At 54.1% G+C, this 14,670-nt stretch overlaps 1 protein-coding gene across 2 annotated transcripts in view; it reads right to left on the bottom strand.

Annotated features, from left to right (window-relative positions):
- KDM4B (lysine demethylase 4B) overlaps positions 1 to 14,187 on the bottom strand; it is a 71,524-nt gene extending 57,337 nt beyond the window's left edge. The window contains exons 1-4 of one of the 2 annotated variants that reach the window (XM_059870199.1): positions 14,096 to 14,187; positions 5,346 to 5,496; positions 2,244 to 2,419; positions 1,174 to 1,288 (exon numbers count right to left, since the gene is read on the bottom strand). In XM_059870199.1, the coding sequence (XP_059726182.1) occupies positions 1,174 to 1,288; positions 2,244 to 2,419; positions 5,346 to 5,486 (432 nt within the window). In that variant the 5' untranslated portion in view covers positions 5,487 to 5,496; positions 14,096 to 14,187. Of the gene's footprint in view, positions 1 to 1,173; positions 1,289 to 2,243; positions 2,420 to 5,345; positions 10,113 to 14,095 lie in introns of those variants that run through there. The other variant, XM_059870200.1, reaches the window with a different exon arrangement.
- Between the last annotated feature and the right edge of the window lie 483 nt (positions 14,188 to 14,670).

Raw genomic sequence — 14,670 nt, 5'->3', positions numbered from 1 at the left:
GGCCCTCGGGGGCAGCTGCTGGGGCCACCTGCATTGACTGCACCCCTCTGCTGCAGGAGGCTTCCTCTGGGGCTCCAGCACTCCGAAGGGGCTCCTGCACCGTGCAATACCCCAGCAGTAATTAACTGCTCTGCTAATGAACACAGCACACAGCCAGGGTAAAACACACTCCTCTCAGATGCTCTTCCCCTGGTCAGAAACACCCCGGTGTGGCCAGAGGGGCAGAGCCTTCTACCTCAGCCCAGAGCTTCAGGTAAAGCCAGGAAAGCACCTGGGAGCAGCTCTGCTGGTGCCTGGCTGTGCCCCACCCCAATCACAGCAGGGAAGGGGTGACACTCCCAGCCAGGCACCAAATCCCTGCCCCCTGCAATGTGCATGGCTCTGAGCACCTCAGGTACCTCTGCTTATTCTAATTAAACCCATATTAACCACCCTGACAATAAAAGGACACTCATACATTCACACACAATCAGACAACACTCCAAAAAAAGCCACTTCCCACTCAAAAGAAAACTACAGAGGAAGAGATTTAAATTATCTGCCTAAAAAGAGTAAGAAGAGAGAAACCTTTATCATTTACAGAATTACTTGAAGCAGAGGATGAAATTTCACCATGGAAAAGCTTGAACAATTTGAATTGTAAAATAATTCAGTGTGCAGGTGCATTGTATCCTAATGGAGCTGCCTACAAGGAAAAGATCCAAATGCAAATAATTTAAAATCCAAATGTAAATAATTTAAAATCCAAATGCAAATTATTTATGCTAAGACTCAAAAAATATTTTTGAGGTAGCACCATTTCCTTGAAATGCTGGTTTTCTCTGGCTTTCTAAGGAGCTTCAGCAGAAATCTCCATTTTATTCCTTTAGAAAAGGAACAAAACCCAAGGTATAGACAATTTTTTGCCACTGTCTGCCAAAGAATTTGTTTAAATCACACTTTTCCTCATTTTTCTACTAAAAGTCAGCTTTTCACAGCTTCCACTGACTATTATCCTGAATCTCAGGGGAAGTTTAGTCCCACTTTTGTAAGAAAGGGAAAAACACCAAGGCACTGGGGTTGTTTTAGGGTGGTTACATCCATGAAACTCTGAATTACTGCTCCTCAATGAGAAAAGCACAAAAAGGAAGTCAGTCTGTGTCTGAATAAATGAAGGAGAAGCAGTGCACTTACTGCATCATACAGGGAGCCACTGATGTCAGCCCCATAGATGGGGGACACAAAGGTGAGATTCTTCCAGTACTTGCGCTCCAGGTCCTCAAAATCCTGGTGCCGAGGGGTGCAGTACCTGCCAGGGAACACAGGCATGGGAGGAGGGCTGAGGGCAGCCAGCAGGGCAGCTCTGAGGGTGCAATTCACCTTCCATTCACACAACTGCTGCCTTCTGCACCTCTGCACAGAGCCTCTGGGGCAGGCTGGCTGACAGGACGTGCAGCACCACAGCCCCATCCCATGGGGACGTGAGGTGAGGTTATCCCACAGCTCCCAGCTGCCAGGAAAGCTCCAGAGCTGGTTATCCTGGAATAGCTTGGCTTGGAAGGGAACTTCAATCCCACCCAGGGCCAGCCCTGCCATGGCAGGGACACCTCCCACTGTCCCAGGTGCTCCAGCCCCAATGTCCAGCCTGGCCTTGGGCACTGCCAGGGATCAGGGGCAGCCCCAGCTGCTCTGGGCACCCTGTGCCAGGGCCTGCCCACCCTGCCAGGAATTCTTTCCCAAAATCCCATCTCAATCCACCCTCCTTCAGCTTAAAGCCATGACTGCATAAACCCAGTCCTGATTAAAACCCAGGGTCCTCCAGAACTGTGGAGAACTCCAGACTCTGAACCAGGATGAGCCTGCAGCTGGCACATCCCAGCTGATGAAGTGCCCTGCAGAGTTCCCAGTCCCCTGTGTCACCAGTCTCAGCCCAAGCACCCCAAGGTGTTTGGATTTCTACCCCAGCCATGGAACAACTTTCCCAGCAGAGCCAAGAGCTCCTTTTGTGCTCCCAAGCCATTCTTCTCAGGAAGATTCTCAGCCAAATGCTGACCTTGAACAATCCTTCTACACCAACTCTCAGAAAAAGCTCCGAGATACACCCAAACCCACCGAGCCACAAACTTGTTTGAGACTCAAGGAAAAGCAGTTTCCCCCCAGATGCTCCACATTTAACGTGGCTGCATTTTCTCATCAGCTAGTTTTGGGAAAGAGAAGCTCCCAGGAGCTGCCCCAGGCCCGGGCAGAGCCCTGCAGGCACGCACTTCTCGCTGTTGGCCAGGCGCCGGTACTCGCCCACGGTCATGGGCTTCTTCTGGATGTTGTACTGGGTGAAGAGCCCTGACTGGCCCGTGACCACCTGCTGGATGGGCGCTGGGATCACCATGTCATCGATGTCATCGTAGGTGCGCCGCGGCTTCCACTCCTTGGGGGGGATCACCTGCACGGGGACAGACATGGAACTGCCACAGACTGCAGGGAACAAACCATGGAACTGCCCCAGACTGCAGGGAACAAACCATGGAACTGCCCCAGACTGCAGGGAACAAACCATGGAACTGCCCCAGACACTGCAGGGAACAAACCATGGAACTGCCCCAGACTGCAGGGAACAAACCATGGAACTGCCACAGACTGCAGGGAACAAACCATGGAACTGCCACAGACTGCAGGGAACAAACCATGGAACTGTCACAGACACTGCAGGGAACAAACCATGGAACTGCCCCAGACACTGCAGGGAACAAACCATGGAACTGCCCCAGACTGCAGGGAACAAACCATGGAACTGCCCCAGACACTGCAGGGAACAAACCATGGAACTGCCCCAGACTGCAGGGAACAAACCATGGAACTGCCACAGACTGCAGGGAACAAACCATGGAACTGCCACAGACTGCAGGGAACAAACCATGGAACTGTCACAGACACTGCAGGGAACAAACCATGGAACTGCCCCAGACACTGCAGGGAACAAACCATGGAACTGCCCCAGACACTGCAGGGAACAAACCATGGAACTGCCCCAGACACTGCAGGGAACAAACCATGGAACTGTCCCAGACTGCAGGGAACAAACCATGGAACTGCCACAGACTGCAGGGAACAAACCATGGAACTGTCACAGACTGCAGGGAACAAACCATGGAACTGCCCCAGACTGCAGGGAACAAACCATGGAACTGCCACAGACTGCAGGGAACAAACCATGGAACTGCCCCAGACTGCAGGGAACAAACCATGGAACTGCCCCAGACTGCAGGGAACAAACCATGGAACTGCCACAGACTGCAGGGAACAAACCATGGAACTGCCACAGACTGCAGGGAACAAACCATGGAACTGCCCCAGACACTGCAGGGAACAAACCATGGAACTGCCACAGACTGCAGGGAACAAACCATGGAACTGTCCCAGACTGCAGGGAACAAACCATGGAACTGCCACAGACTGCAGGGAACAAACCATGGAACTGCCCCAGACTGCAGGGAACAAACCATGGAACTGTCCCAGACTGCAGGGAACAAACCATGGAACTGCCCCAGACTGCAGGGAACAAACCATGGAACTGCCCCAGACTGCAGGGAACAAACCATGGAACTGCCCCAGACTGCAGGGAACAAACCATGGAACTGTCCCAGACTGCAGGGAACAAACCATGGAACTGCCACAGACTGCAGGGAACAAACCATGGAACTGCCCCAGACTGCAGAGAACAAACCATGGAACTGCCACAGACTGCAGGGAACAAACCATGGAACTGCCACAGACACTGCAGGGAACAAACCATGGAACTGTCCCAGACTGCAGGGAACAAACCATGGAACTGCCACAGACTGCAGGGAACAAACCATGGAACTGCCACAGACACTGCAGGGGGATCACCTGCACGGGGACAGAACCATGGAACTGTCCCAGGCACTGCAGCCCTGGGTTTGGGGGGTATGAGGGGCTCCACTTCCCATACAGGGCTCTGAACTGACACAAAACTGGCCTGGAACACTCAGATTAATCCTACAAGTAAAGTCATTTCTTTACAATATCTGGAAGTCACCAACAAGCTCCATTAAAATAATCTCCCTAGCAGAGTCCTGGAAGGTAATTGCTTGTACACTTGAGTGGACAAGGAAACATTCCACAGAGAGCTCTTCATCAATAGCCAGCTCTCTTTAGAGCAGCAATAAACCCAGTAATTGACCTGTGTTTTAGCAGAAATAAGAATTATTCCATGCCTAACAGCTTTATTTCTCCACTGTGCTTTATTAAGGCCAGCTAAACACCACTCCTAACAAGTCCTTGTCAGAGCAAATGATCTCATCAGCCTGTGCTGACATGGCCACAGAAATACCCTCTCTAATCACTTAGTCCTGGAGTTTTCCAAGCAGTTCCGTGTCAGAAGCTTCACATGAAGAGTTCTGATAACCAGAGGGTGCTGGGCACTGCTCAGACTCCTCAGGGAATGGTCCCAGCCCTGAGGCTGCCAGAGCTCCAGGAGCTCCCAGGGATGCCCAGGGTGGGATTGCTGGGGTGTCTGTGCAGGGACAGGGTTTGGACTGGATGATCTTCACAACCCAGGACACTCCATGGCTCTACAAAAGCCCTGTAGCTCCTCTCCTTTCCTGTCCCCATAACCAATCCAGAGATTCCAGGTACAGTGCTCCAAAAAACACACCACGCTCAGCTCCATCAACACAAACAAGATCTCCCACACTGGGAAGGCAGCTCCACCTCTCAGGCAGCCCTCAGCTTGGCCAGCCCTCACCTTGTTCAGCCCCTCACCTCAGCCAGCCCTCACCTTGTTCAGCCCCTCACCTTGTTCAGCTCCTCACCTCGGCCAGCCCCTCACCTTGTTCAGCCCCTCATCTTGGCCAGCCCTGCCCTCTGCCAGCCCCTCACCTTGTTCAGCCCTGCCCTGTGGCAGCCTCACCTCGGCCAGCCCTCACCTTGTTCAGCCCCTCACCTTGTTGAGCCCTTCACGTTGCCCAGCCCTGCCCTCTGCCAGCCCCTCACCTCGGCCAGCCCCTCACCTTGTTCAGCCCCTCACCTCGGCCAGCCCTCACCTCAGCCAGCCCCTCACCTTGTTCAGCCCCTCACCTTGTTCAGCCCCTCACCTTGTTCAGCCCCTCACCTCAGCCAGCCCCTCACCTTGTTCAGCCCCTCACCTTGTTCAGCCCCTCACCTTGTTGAGCCCCTCACCTCAGCCAGCCCCTCACCTTGTTCAGCCCCTCACCTCAGCCAGCCCCTCACCTTGTTGAGCCCCTCACCTTGTTGAGCCCCTCACCTTGCTGAGCCCCTCACGTTGCCCAGCCCCTCACCTTGTTGAGCCCCTCACCTTGTTGAGCCCCTCACGTTGCCCAGCCCCTCACCTTGGCCAGGCCAGCCCGGTGGGCTCCCTGGGACTCCATGAAGGCGATGAACCTCCCGAAGTCGCGGAACTCCTCCAGCGAGGGCCGGAAGGTCATGATCTTGCAGCCAGGGTTCTGCGGGCTGGGGTTTTCCGACCCCATAGCTCCAGTCCTGCACAGGAACACGGGAAGGGAAGGGAAGGGCAGGAAAAGATACTGGTTAAAACCTTGGGTTTCCAACTCCCAGCTCTGAGGAGTTCCACAGAAAGCCTGCAGAGATGTTTCATTCCCGCAAGGGGGATTTGTGAGAACGACCCTCTGACGTGGACATCAGGAGCTCCCAACCAAAACTGCACTTAGTCAGGAGCTCCTGACACCAGGATCAGCCCAGAGCCCAGACAGGGGCTAAATACAGACCAGGGGCTTAACATCTGCCCCCAGCTCAGCACAGAGAGCGGGGCCTCCTCAGGATGGGGTCACAGAAATAAAACTCCTCAGCACCTTCGGCTTCGTCAGTGTGCACAACCTGCCAGCCCGCAAGTTTTCCACCAAAATGCTTCACCATTTTCTGTTCAGGTTCAAACCCAACAGTGTTCCCCAATTTGGGGTTTTTTCATGTGCTAGACTACACTAAAAATTTTAAAATTAAGGTGTTTTTTTTTAATGTAGCTTCATGACACTTTGCATTTGCAATGTACATAAACAGAACACAGTGTCAGGCAAGTCTTACAAGAAATGCAGACACACAACTCCAACACATCCAAACAAACTCTCAAACATTCAGGGTGAGATCTCGATTTTTAAAATAGACTTTTTTAAGGTTATGCTGGAAATCTGTAAGGAAAATAAAAGGTTTTAGTGGCATTTCAGCCGCAGACATCCCGAAGGAGCTCCCCGCGAGGAGGAGCTGCAGCAGCTCCACACCCCGAGCACTCACGAGATGGCACTGCTGGGCTGTGGAGGAGCAACTGCAGGGAAACAGCTCCTGCCAGGCTTTCACATGGAAAAAAAGCATTTGAAGAGCGTTTAAACTGATTGCAGAGCAGCCAAGAAGTATCGCAGATGCTCCTGGAAGGACTCACGGTGTTAGGGAAACACAGAATGAAGCAGGGAGTTCTCCCAGCTCTGTCTGAATGGGAGACTGTGGCACAGCACTCGCCCCAGAGGCAGCCAGTGCTCCCAGCTCCTGGAATTAAAACCAGCTAAAGTGGGCAGACTCCACACCCAGGGCACCAAGGTTTCATTTTAACTGGGTAAAACTTTTCATTTCAAAGGCACATGAACAGTTTTGAGCGAAATTTTAGAAGCCAGAAAACATTAGAATTTTACACAGTAACTTTTATGCAAATTTGTTTCAAAACAAGGATCTGCAAGTCTTATGTCCTTCCCCAAGGAGTCTTTAAAGGAATTTTATGCATAAAATCACAGCTTCTCACAGGCAGAAGAGCCCTTCCCAAGCCAGGAGCCAGAGACGCAGAACCCAGCCCAGAATAAAATCAAATTAGGAATCCCAGTATTGCAGGAAATCACAGAGCAAAACCAGCTGAGGGAGAAAAATACCATTTCACCCCTTCACCCCAAGATCCTTCCCACCCCCAACAGGAATTGTTGCAGCGTGGAAACAAAAGGGCCATTTTAGCAAGCCCTCCATCTTCAGGGTGGCCCTGCCCAAGGAGATTGCCAGCCCTGCCAAACCAGGAACAAAAATTGCCTTTAGGGAACAAGAGCTGCCGTGTCAGGGTCAGCACGGGAGCAGCAGCAGCTCGATCCAGGCCCAGGGGAGCCTTTCCTGCCCAAATGTTCTGCAGGAGCACAAGGAAATCCCTGGGATGAGCCAGGGGAGCTGGGACCCATCTGCCGGAGGTTTGCCCAAATCCCCCAGGAAAAGGGGGCTGAGCTGGAGGGAAAGGGGCTGCAGGGAAGTGGGACAGGGACAGAAACCATCCCAAAGCCTGCCACAACCTTCTGGGAATGCTGGGGCTATTTCTGGGCAGGGTCTGGAAATGCCAGGGGCCGGGGGGAGCGCGGAGCCCCGGCAGGAGCTGGCTCAGGAGTGAACTCCATCCTGAGCAGGAGCCCTGCCAGCACCATCTGCTCCAGAGAGGCTTCCCAGGATCTGCAGCTTTACCCACAGCCAGGGCAAAACAAACAGCCAAAGCCAGGCCTTATCCCATCCTTCCCTCAAGATTCTCTCACAAAATTCCAATGTTTAGTCAATAAACTCAGAGCAAAGAGTGAAAATACATGCTCCAGTAAGGAAGGGAGATCAAAAACTACTCCATGCAAAGCTTAATCAATTAATTAAAGGATAAAACTACTTCCTGCAAATCTTTATTAATTAATTAAAAGGTCTACTGCCTCAATACAAGGAGCATCACCTGGCACTCTGGAATTCTTTAGTCCAGAGACAGCAAAACACAGGATTTTCCACGTGCAGTCCCAGCTAAAGAACATTTCAACACCTACCCTGGATAATGTACATTTAGCCAACCAAACCAGCTAAGCTCTTACAATAACATGGCCCCAGAGCTCATTGGAAGGGGGGATCAGGTCTGTGACCTCAGTGAGATGTGGGAGCTTCCCCCAGCAGCCCCGAGGAGCTGGGAACACCCAGGCCCAGGGAAAGCCTGGGGAGAGGAGAATTCCTGGCCCAGGTGCTTCCCACGTGTTTTGGGAAAGCAGGGCCAGGACCCGTGGCCACCTCCACCCCAGGACTGGTGGCCAGCTCTGTCCCAGCTCCTGGAGCACACAGCACACACGGCCAAGGCAGCAGGACAGGGCTGCAGCTTCAGCTGGGATTTTCAGGAGATGGCCCCAGTTAAGCAGAGCCCTAAGGAGCTGCCAGCATCCCTGGAAGGTTCCAGAGCAGGAGCTGACTGTTCTGAGAACACTGAGAGCCCCTTCCAGCCCCGGCAGGGCTGCAGCTCAGGGCCAGGTGGGGACAAACCCTTCTCTCAATACTGAGGAGGATTCTGCACTCAGAGCCCCCATCAGCTCCTGAAAAGAGCAGAGAAGGTATTTGTCTCAGCTGGCTACATTCTGTTTCTTTGTGAGAGAGTAACAACCTGAAACATTATGAAAACCTTCTAATTTTCAACCATTGTGAGGAAGCACAAAAACCTGTCCCCAGAGGTTTGATCTCGGTGCACACAAAGAACTGAGTTTTAATTTCAATGACTTTTACATGAGAGGTCTCCCTCCCAAAAGTGATGTGAACCAAGGCATTTCTGTGGCTGAAATCCTGCACCTGTTGACTGGAACCTTTGCACAGCCCAGGAAAAGTCCAAGACACCCAGCTGAGATCAAGGACTGGAGCTCTCCACAGGCTGACAGCCTGGGAATCCTTCCTGCAGGAAAAGGGTTGGGATTTCTGAGCAGCTCCTGCTGCTGCCCCACTGCTGATCCCCTTCCCCTCTACCCCCAAGAATCAGAGTCCAGCACTTACACAAACAAAATGGAAATTCTTAAATTTGAACTTTGCTGTTGCTCAGCCCAGTTTTAAACAACTGTGTAATTACAGCAAGGATTTAAACTAACATCTTTTCCTCCAAAACATTTACAGATTCAATTCATCACATTTTTAACACTCAAATTGCTTTGAGTTTTGTATATCCTCCATAAAGGCTAAGTAAACACAACAGAGGAAATATTTGGGAAAGAGGGACTGAGACAACATTCCCACCCAGCACAGGGATGAAGATCTACAGTGCTTGGGATTTGACAAATTGAGAGTTATTTTCTATTAAATTTTACACTGCACAAGACTCCTCCACAATTCCAGATCCTCCTGTACTTGAAATCAAGCAGCATATGCAGCTCATCAAGGGAAAATGAAATTTTCCCCCAAAACACCCTCTTTGCTGTAGAAGTGCACAGTTACTCACACACTTCTCTAACAACAAAATTATTTAGTCACAAACAGTATTTAAAAGGGGAAAAAAAAGGGGTTACATTTAAGAGCAATAAATCTGGATGACTTTAAAACAGTTTATTATTGCCTGAGGCAAGGCAGTTAACATGTCATGGTTATTTCTGACTAGATCCAGATCAGAACCTCAGAAACTCAGAAGTTTGACTGAGCAGACAAGACAAACTCCCCCTGAACCCCACAAATCCATTCCCAAAGCACTGCTGAGGCCCTGCCCTCCCCAGGCTGCAGGAGGCTCTGTTTGCTGCATGGCACCAGTGATCTCTGCTGCATTTATCACCTCCACTGCATCCTGCAAGGCTTCAGGAGCCTCTCAAAACCAGCTTAACCAAGTACTATAAAAGGCACTTCACACGGACTGAGCCACAGAATCTGAGCAGGAATTCCAAGTTTAACCCACGGCACCTCAATGCAAGGCAGCAGCACTGCAAATGTTAAAATCAAGTGTCCCAGAGCCTTTATTCCTCAGGAAAGGACATCAGACACCTTGCAAAGCAAGCAGGAGCCTCGATCACTGCAGAGCTTGGCCCCAAAGGTGATTCCTGCATCAGGTAACACTTTCATAAGGATTAATTCCCCGTTTTCCTTCCACAACCCTGCCAGAACAGAAAGCCTGGAGTTCCCGGCAACTTCTCTAAGCTCCTTCAGATGTTTATAACAAAAGCCTCATCAGCTGGAGCTGTCAAGGCATGCAAAAGGAAGCCCTGGGCTGGTTTTGTGCCCGAGGCAATGCCCGGGCTGGGTGTGACACACTGACCCACTTCCAGCGGCCAGCACATCCCGGGAATGCTCCCGGAGCTCGGGCAGAGGAGCAGCGAGCCTGGCCCAGCCCTGCAGAACTGCAGCTCACCTGGACAGGCAGCCCAGGTACCCCCAGGTACCCCAGCCTGCAGCACAGCCCTGCAGAACTGCAGCTCACCTGGACAGGCACCCCAGGTACCCCCAGGTACCCCAGCCTGCAGCACACCTGCCCAGGTAACCCCCAGGCTCACCTGCCCAGGAACTCCCAGGTACCCCAGCCCTCCCCAGCTCACCTGCCCAGGTACCCCCAGAACCTCACTGCCCCCCAGGCTTCTCCCAGCTCCCACCCATTTCCCACCCTGCAGCCAAGCCTGCAGCTCCAGCAGTGACAATGTAAAGCCCAAATTAACCCCAGAGCTTCGGGGTGAAATGAGACAATTTGGATCCCTCCCAGCTCTGTTTTACCCAGGGCTCTCGGGAAGCTGCAGCTCCAAACCTGACACACCCCTCCCAGGCCAAGCTGTGCTGCTTCTTCTGCCAACAGAACTGAGATCAAACATGGGAAACTTCACAAAAACTTCTTCTCTGCACCAAAACCTCACCAAAGGCTCTCCACTGCCCTGGGCTGTATCCAAAATTGTGAAGGAATACCAGAAAACCTCAGAAATCACCTCAGCCCCCCACCAACCTCCAACATTCACTTCTGGGGCCATGTTCAAAAGCAGGATTTCCAGGAGATTTAGGAACAAAAGGATGATCTGTACTCTCTAAGGATCTGGGAACTGTGGCTTGTTCATGAGCCTTACAAAACATAAAAATAATGAAGCTTCAGGTCACTTCTGCCATGAGTGAGGCACACCCAGACCAAGGAAGGGCAGGACACAAACGTGTTCTCCTGTGAAATCCAGCAAGGCTGAGGAGCTGCCTCATTTCTAAAGGAGAGTGACTGGCCCTATGAAAATATAAATGAAAATAAGCACCTTGATTAAGCCATGGTAGCAAATGGCTCTATCCCTACGTTGGGACAAGCCAGAACATATTTGGTGCAGAACAAAAGTTAAAAAGAGAAAATCTCATTAAGCAACAATCAGTTTAGTGGAGAACACTGAAAAGGGAGAAACACCTTTCTCACACCCCACAGTGATAAGCCATTAATATCCCCCAGCCTGTGGGAAATGACAGGATTTCTGCCAGCATTCTGCAGCATCCAGGATCTCAGCTGCCACTGCAAACGGACAAACCCCCTTGAATTCTTCACCAGATGACAAATAATTCTTTCCAGCAGCGCCCCGTGCAGCCCCGGAGGATCCCAGTGGCATCCAAAGCCATTAAGCAAATCCCTCACTTGTGTGACACATTTAGCTGTCATCCATCTTTGCTATTAACAGATGCTCCAGTGAAGGAACGTGGAGCAGCACAGGCTGTGCAAACCCTTCCCCACAGCACACCCGAGCCCTGCATGAGTCAGGAGGGGGAAATCCACCAGTCCCGAGCCCTCCTGAGTGCCCAGAATTAATTGAGGAACACCAAGTTTCTCCTGACTGCCAGGAGCTTTCCCTCCCTGCTGCCTGGGTGGCTCAGCCTGCAGCTCACCACGATTATTTCTGCTCTCAGGTGGATTGCCTGCTCCCAAAACTGAGATTGAAACTTGCAAGGTGAATCAGAGCCTCCTGATGCTGACACCGTTGGCTGGACATCCCAGGAGGAAATAAAACTCAACCCTGCATAAATGTGAAATCCCCACGGAGCCCTGGCAGCAGGGCTGGCCCAACTGGTTCTCCCAACTCACATCAAATTTCTTACGACCTTTTATATGGAAATAGCTCCGAGTTTTCAGGAGCTGTCTGTATTCTGGGTGCTCTAAAACACCTGCAGAGCTGTGGAACTCCCATTTATCTGCTAAATCTTTCCCTGGTGCATGACAGGAGCTGAGAACAGCTCCCAGTGAGAGCAGCAGTGTCCCCACAGCTCAGGGGAACAGGTGAGCACTTCCATGGCCAATGGCCAGGATTATCTACAGGAAATGGGTGGGATTCTCCCTCAAAGTGAATTTTGCTCTTGACTTCCCATCAAAAGCTGGTGAAACCTAACATTTATTTTTATTTCTAAAAGCCCAGGTTCATCCTAAAGCCAAACTTGGAACGTGACACCTGTGTACTCTGGGTCTTTACCAAAGTGTGCTGACTTACTGACAAAACTGACTCCTTCCATATATTTTATATAGATATAAATATGTTATGTCCTTTTGTATATCTATTACATATTTCACACATCATGTTTATATATAGGACCACATATATTCTGGTCCCACTGGACCAGTCACGGGAATTATCTTTTTCCAACCAGCATGAAAAGAACAATCCACCACGGAGTGTTAGCAGAATTTTCCTGTCAAAAGATGCTCCAGTGAATGTTTCATCCATGAACATCAGCTCTGGAACAAGGAATCGCTTTATATCCACCTACATCTCCTTTGCATAGGGGGAACTCCTGCCTCTCATGAGACAGGAACAGCTGTGGATTCCTTCAGGATTCCTTCAGGATTCCTTCAGGCACGGCAGGCGTTGGTCAGCCCGCCCCAACTTCCTTCTCTGGTTACAGGGAAGCCCAACTGGGAACTTGTGTCACAGAGCAATTACTGGGTGCTCCGACAGTTACTTGATGCAATTGCTGAAATGTAACTGTAAGTTTGAGATTCGGGGCTTAAGGTTTCCCTGACTCTGTGAATTTCAGTGAAACAGGAAAAGGAAAGTGACGAGAAAAAAACAAAAGTTCCCAGGAAATAAGCAATGTCGTGGGTGAAATGCTATCAGGTTTCAGACGGACAGAGCTCCTCAAAATTCTCTCTTTTTGGTTACAGGACACTTAGTTTTGGGAGGGTCATGCTTGCTCTAACAGAGATTGACACTGGCCCAGCAGAAAGGAGCTACAGAGCCCAGCTCCAAGGTCCCAGGGCAGAGCAGCAGCCCAGCCCCTGCAGCAGCTCCATCCCAAGGCAGAGGGAGCAGGGATGAAACCGCACCTGACTGGAGCCTTCCTTCTTCAGTACAAAGGGGCCCAAAGCTGCCTCTCTGCACCAGCCCTGGCTCCCGAACTCCTTCAAAACCAAGAGCCCCAGGAAAGCCAAGAACCACCTTTGGGTGAAGCCCAGAACGTCCCGAACCGGGAGGGACCCACGGGAGAACCCAGTGCAGCCCCCGGCCCTGCACAGACCCCGACAATCCGCGCTGGGCTCTGACCGGGCCGGGACCATTCCCCGGGGAGCGCGGGCAGTGCCCAGCACCTTCCCCCGAGCTCCGTGCCGAGCCCTGGCACCGCTCCAGCCCCTCCTGGGCTCCCGTTCCCCGTGCAGACCCCAAGGAAGGGTTTCCTGGAGGGTTCCCCCTCCACCTCCTCCCCTCCACCTTCTCTGCAGCCGCGAACAGGAGCAGCTGGAGCCGGGGCAGCGACCAAAGCCGGGCACACAAACGGCGCAGCTCCCGAGGGCTCGGGGCTGTGCCCGCTCCCCCGGCCGGGGACGCCGGGGTCGCCCCGCACACGCACGAGTGCCACGGGAGCGCACGGAACCGGGAGCGAAGCGCCTCGGCTGGGCCCAGACTTTGACAGTGCCGGAGGAGGAAAGCTCCGACAGCCCAACCCCGGCCGCTGTCACGTTCCTGCCCCCGGTTTTCCCAGCACCGAATCACGGAGCCAGCGGCAGCTCCTGCTCGCCCCCAGCCCCCGGCCCGAGCCGAGCCCCGGGATCGCCGTTTATCCCCGTTTGTGGCCCGAACCCCCGCGGGCGGTGAATCCCCGCGGGCAGCCCCGGCTCCGGGCACCGGGACCCGCCGCTGCCTGGGGGTGCCACCCACACAAAGCGCGGCGGGGCCGTGCGGGCCCGTCCGGGCCGGCCTGCGGGGGAGGCCGCGCGGGGGCCGCGGGCCCGGAAGGGAGCGGCAGCGCCGGGGCCGCGCCGGGAGCGCCGGGGCCGGGGCCGGGAGCGGCCGCGGGCCCGGCGCCGCGGGGGGCGCAGCGCGGGGTGGCGGGGCCGGCGGGGCCGCTCGGGCCGGGCCGGTGCCGGTGGCGGGGCCGGTGGCGGGGCGGGGGCGCGGTCCGGCCGTACCTGCGCGCGGGGCCCTCGGCGGCGCGGGGGGCGCAGCGAAGGGGGGGCGCCCAGGCGAGCGCAGCGCCCCGCGGCCACCACCTGCGCCCGCCTCCCCGCCGCGCCCATTGGCCGCGCGCGGCACCGCCCTCGCGCCCATTGGCCGCGCCTCCGGGGACGGACGGCGGATCCAGCCAGTGGCGAGCCGGATCGCCGAATAACAAGGCGATCGCGGGCGCTGATTGGCCGGTGGCGCAGAGCGACGGCCCGCCTACAGACGGGCGGGGCAGCGGGGATCGCTGCCGTCTCTCAGGCGCTTTCCGCCAATCGCACGCCGCCTTCTTTTGCCGGCGGCCCGCCTTCCAGCAGCCATTGGGCGAGACGGGCGCCCGGCGGGCGCTGATTGGCGGCGCGCGGTGCCCGTCGGGCGCGGGGCGGGGCGGTGAGGACGTGAGGAGCCGCACAGCGCGGGGCGGGGGCGCTGCGGCCGCGCTGCGCCAATGGGGGAGCGGCGAGCGCGCGCGCCCCCGCGCGGCCGGGCGGGGCATAGCGGGGACCGGGGGGGGACAGCGGGGACCGGGGGGGGACAGCGGGGG

The sequence above is a fragment of the Haemorhous mexicanus genome, chromosome 29 (genome assembly GCF_027477595.1).
Source record: "Haemorhous mexicanus isolate bHaeMex1 chromosome 29, bHaeMex1.pri, whole genome shotgun sequence".
Lineage (NCBI taxonomy): Eukaryota > Metazoa > Chordata > Aves > Passeriformes > Fringillidae > Haemorhous > Haemorhous mexicanus.
Note: the sequence above shows the minus strand (reverse complement) of the source record. Positions and strands in the feature narration are given on the sequence as shown.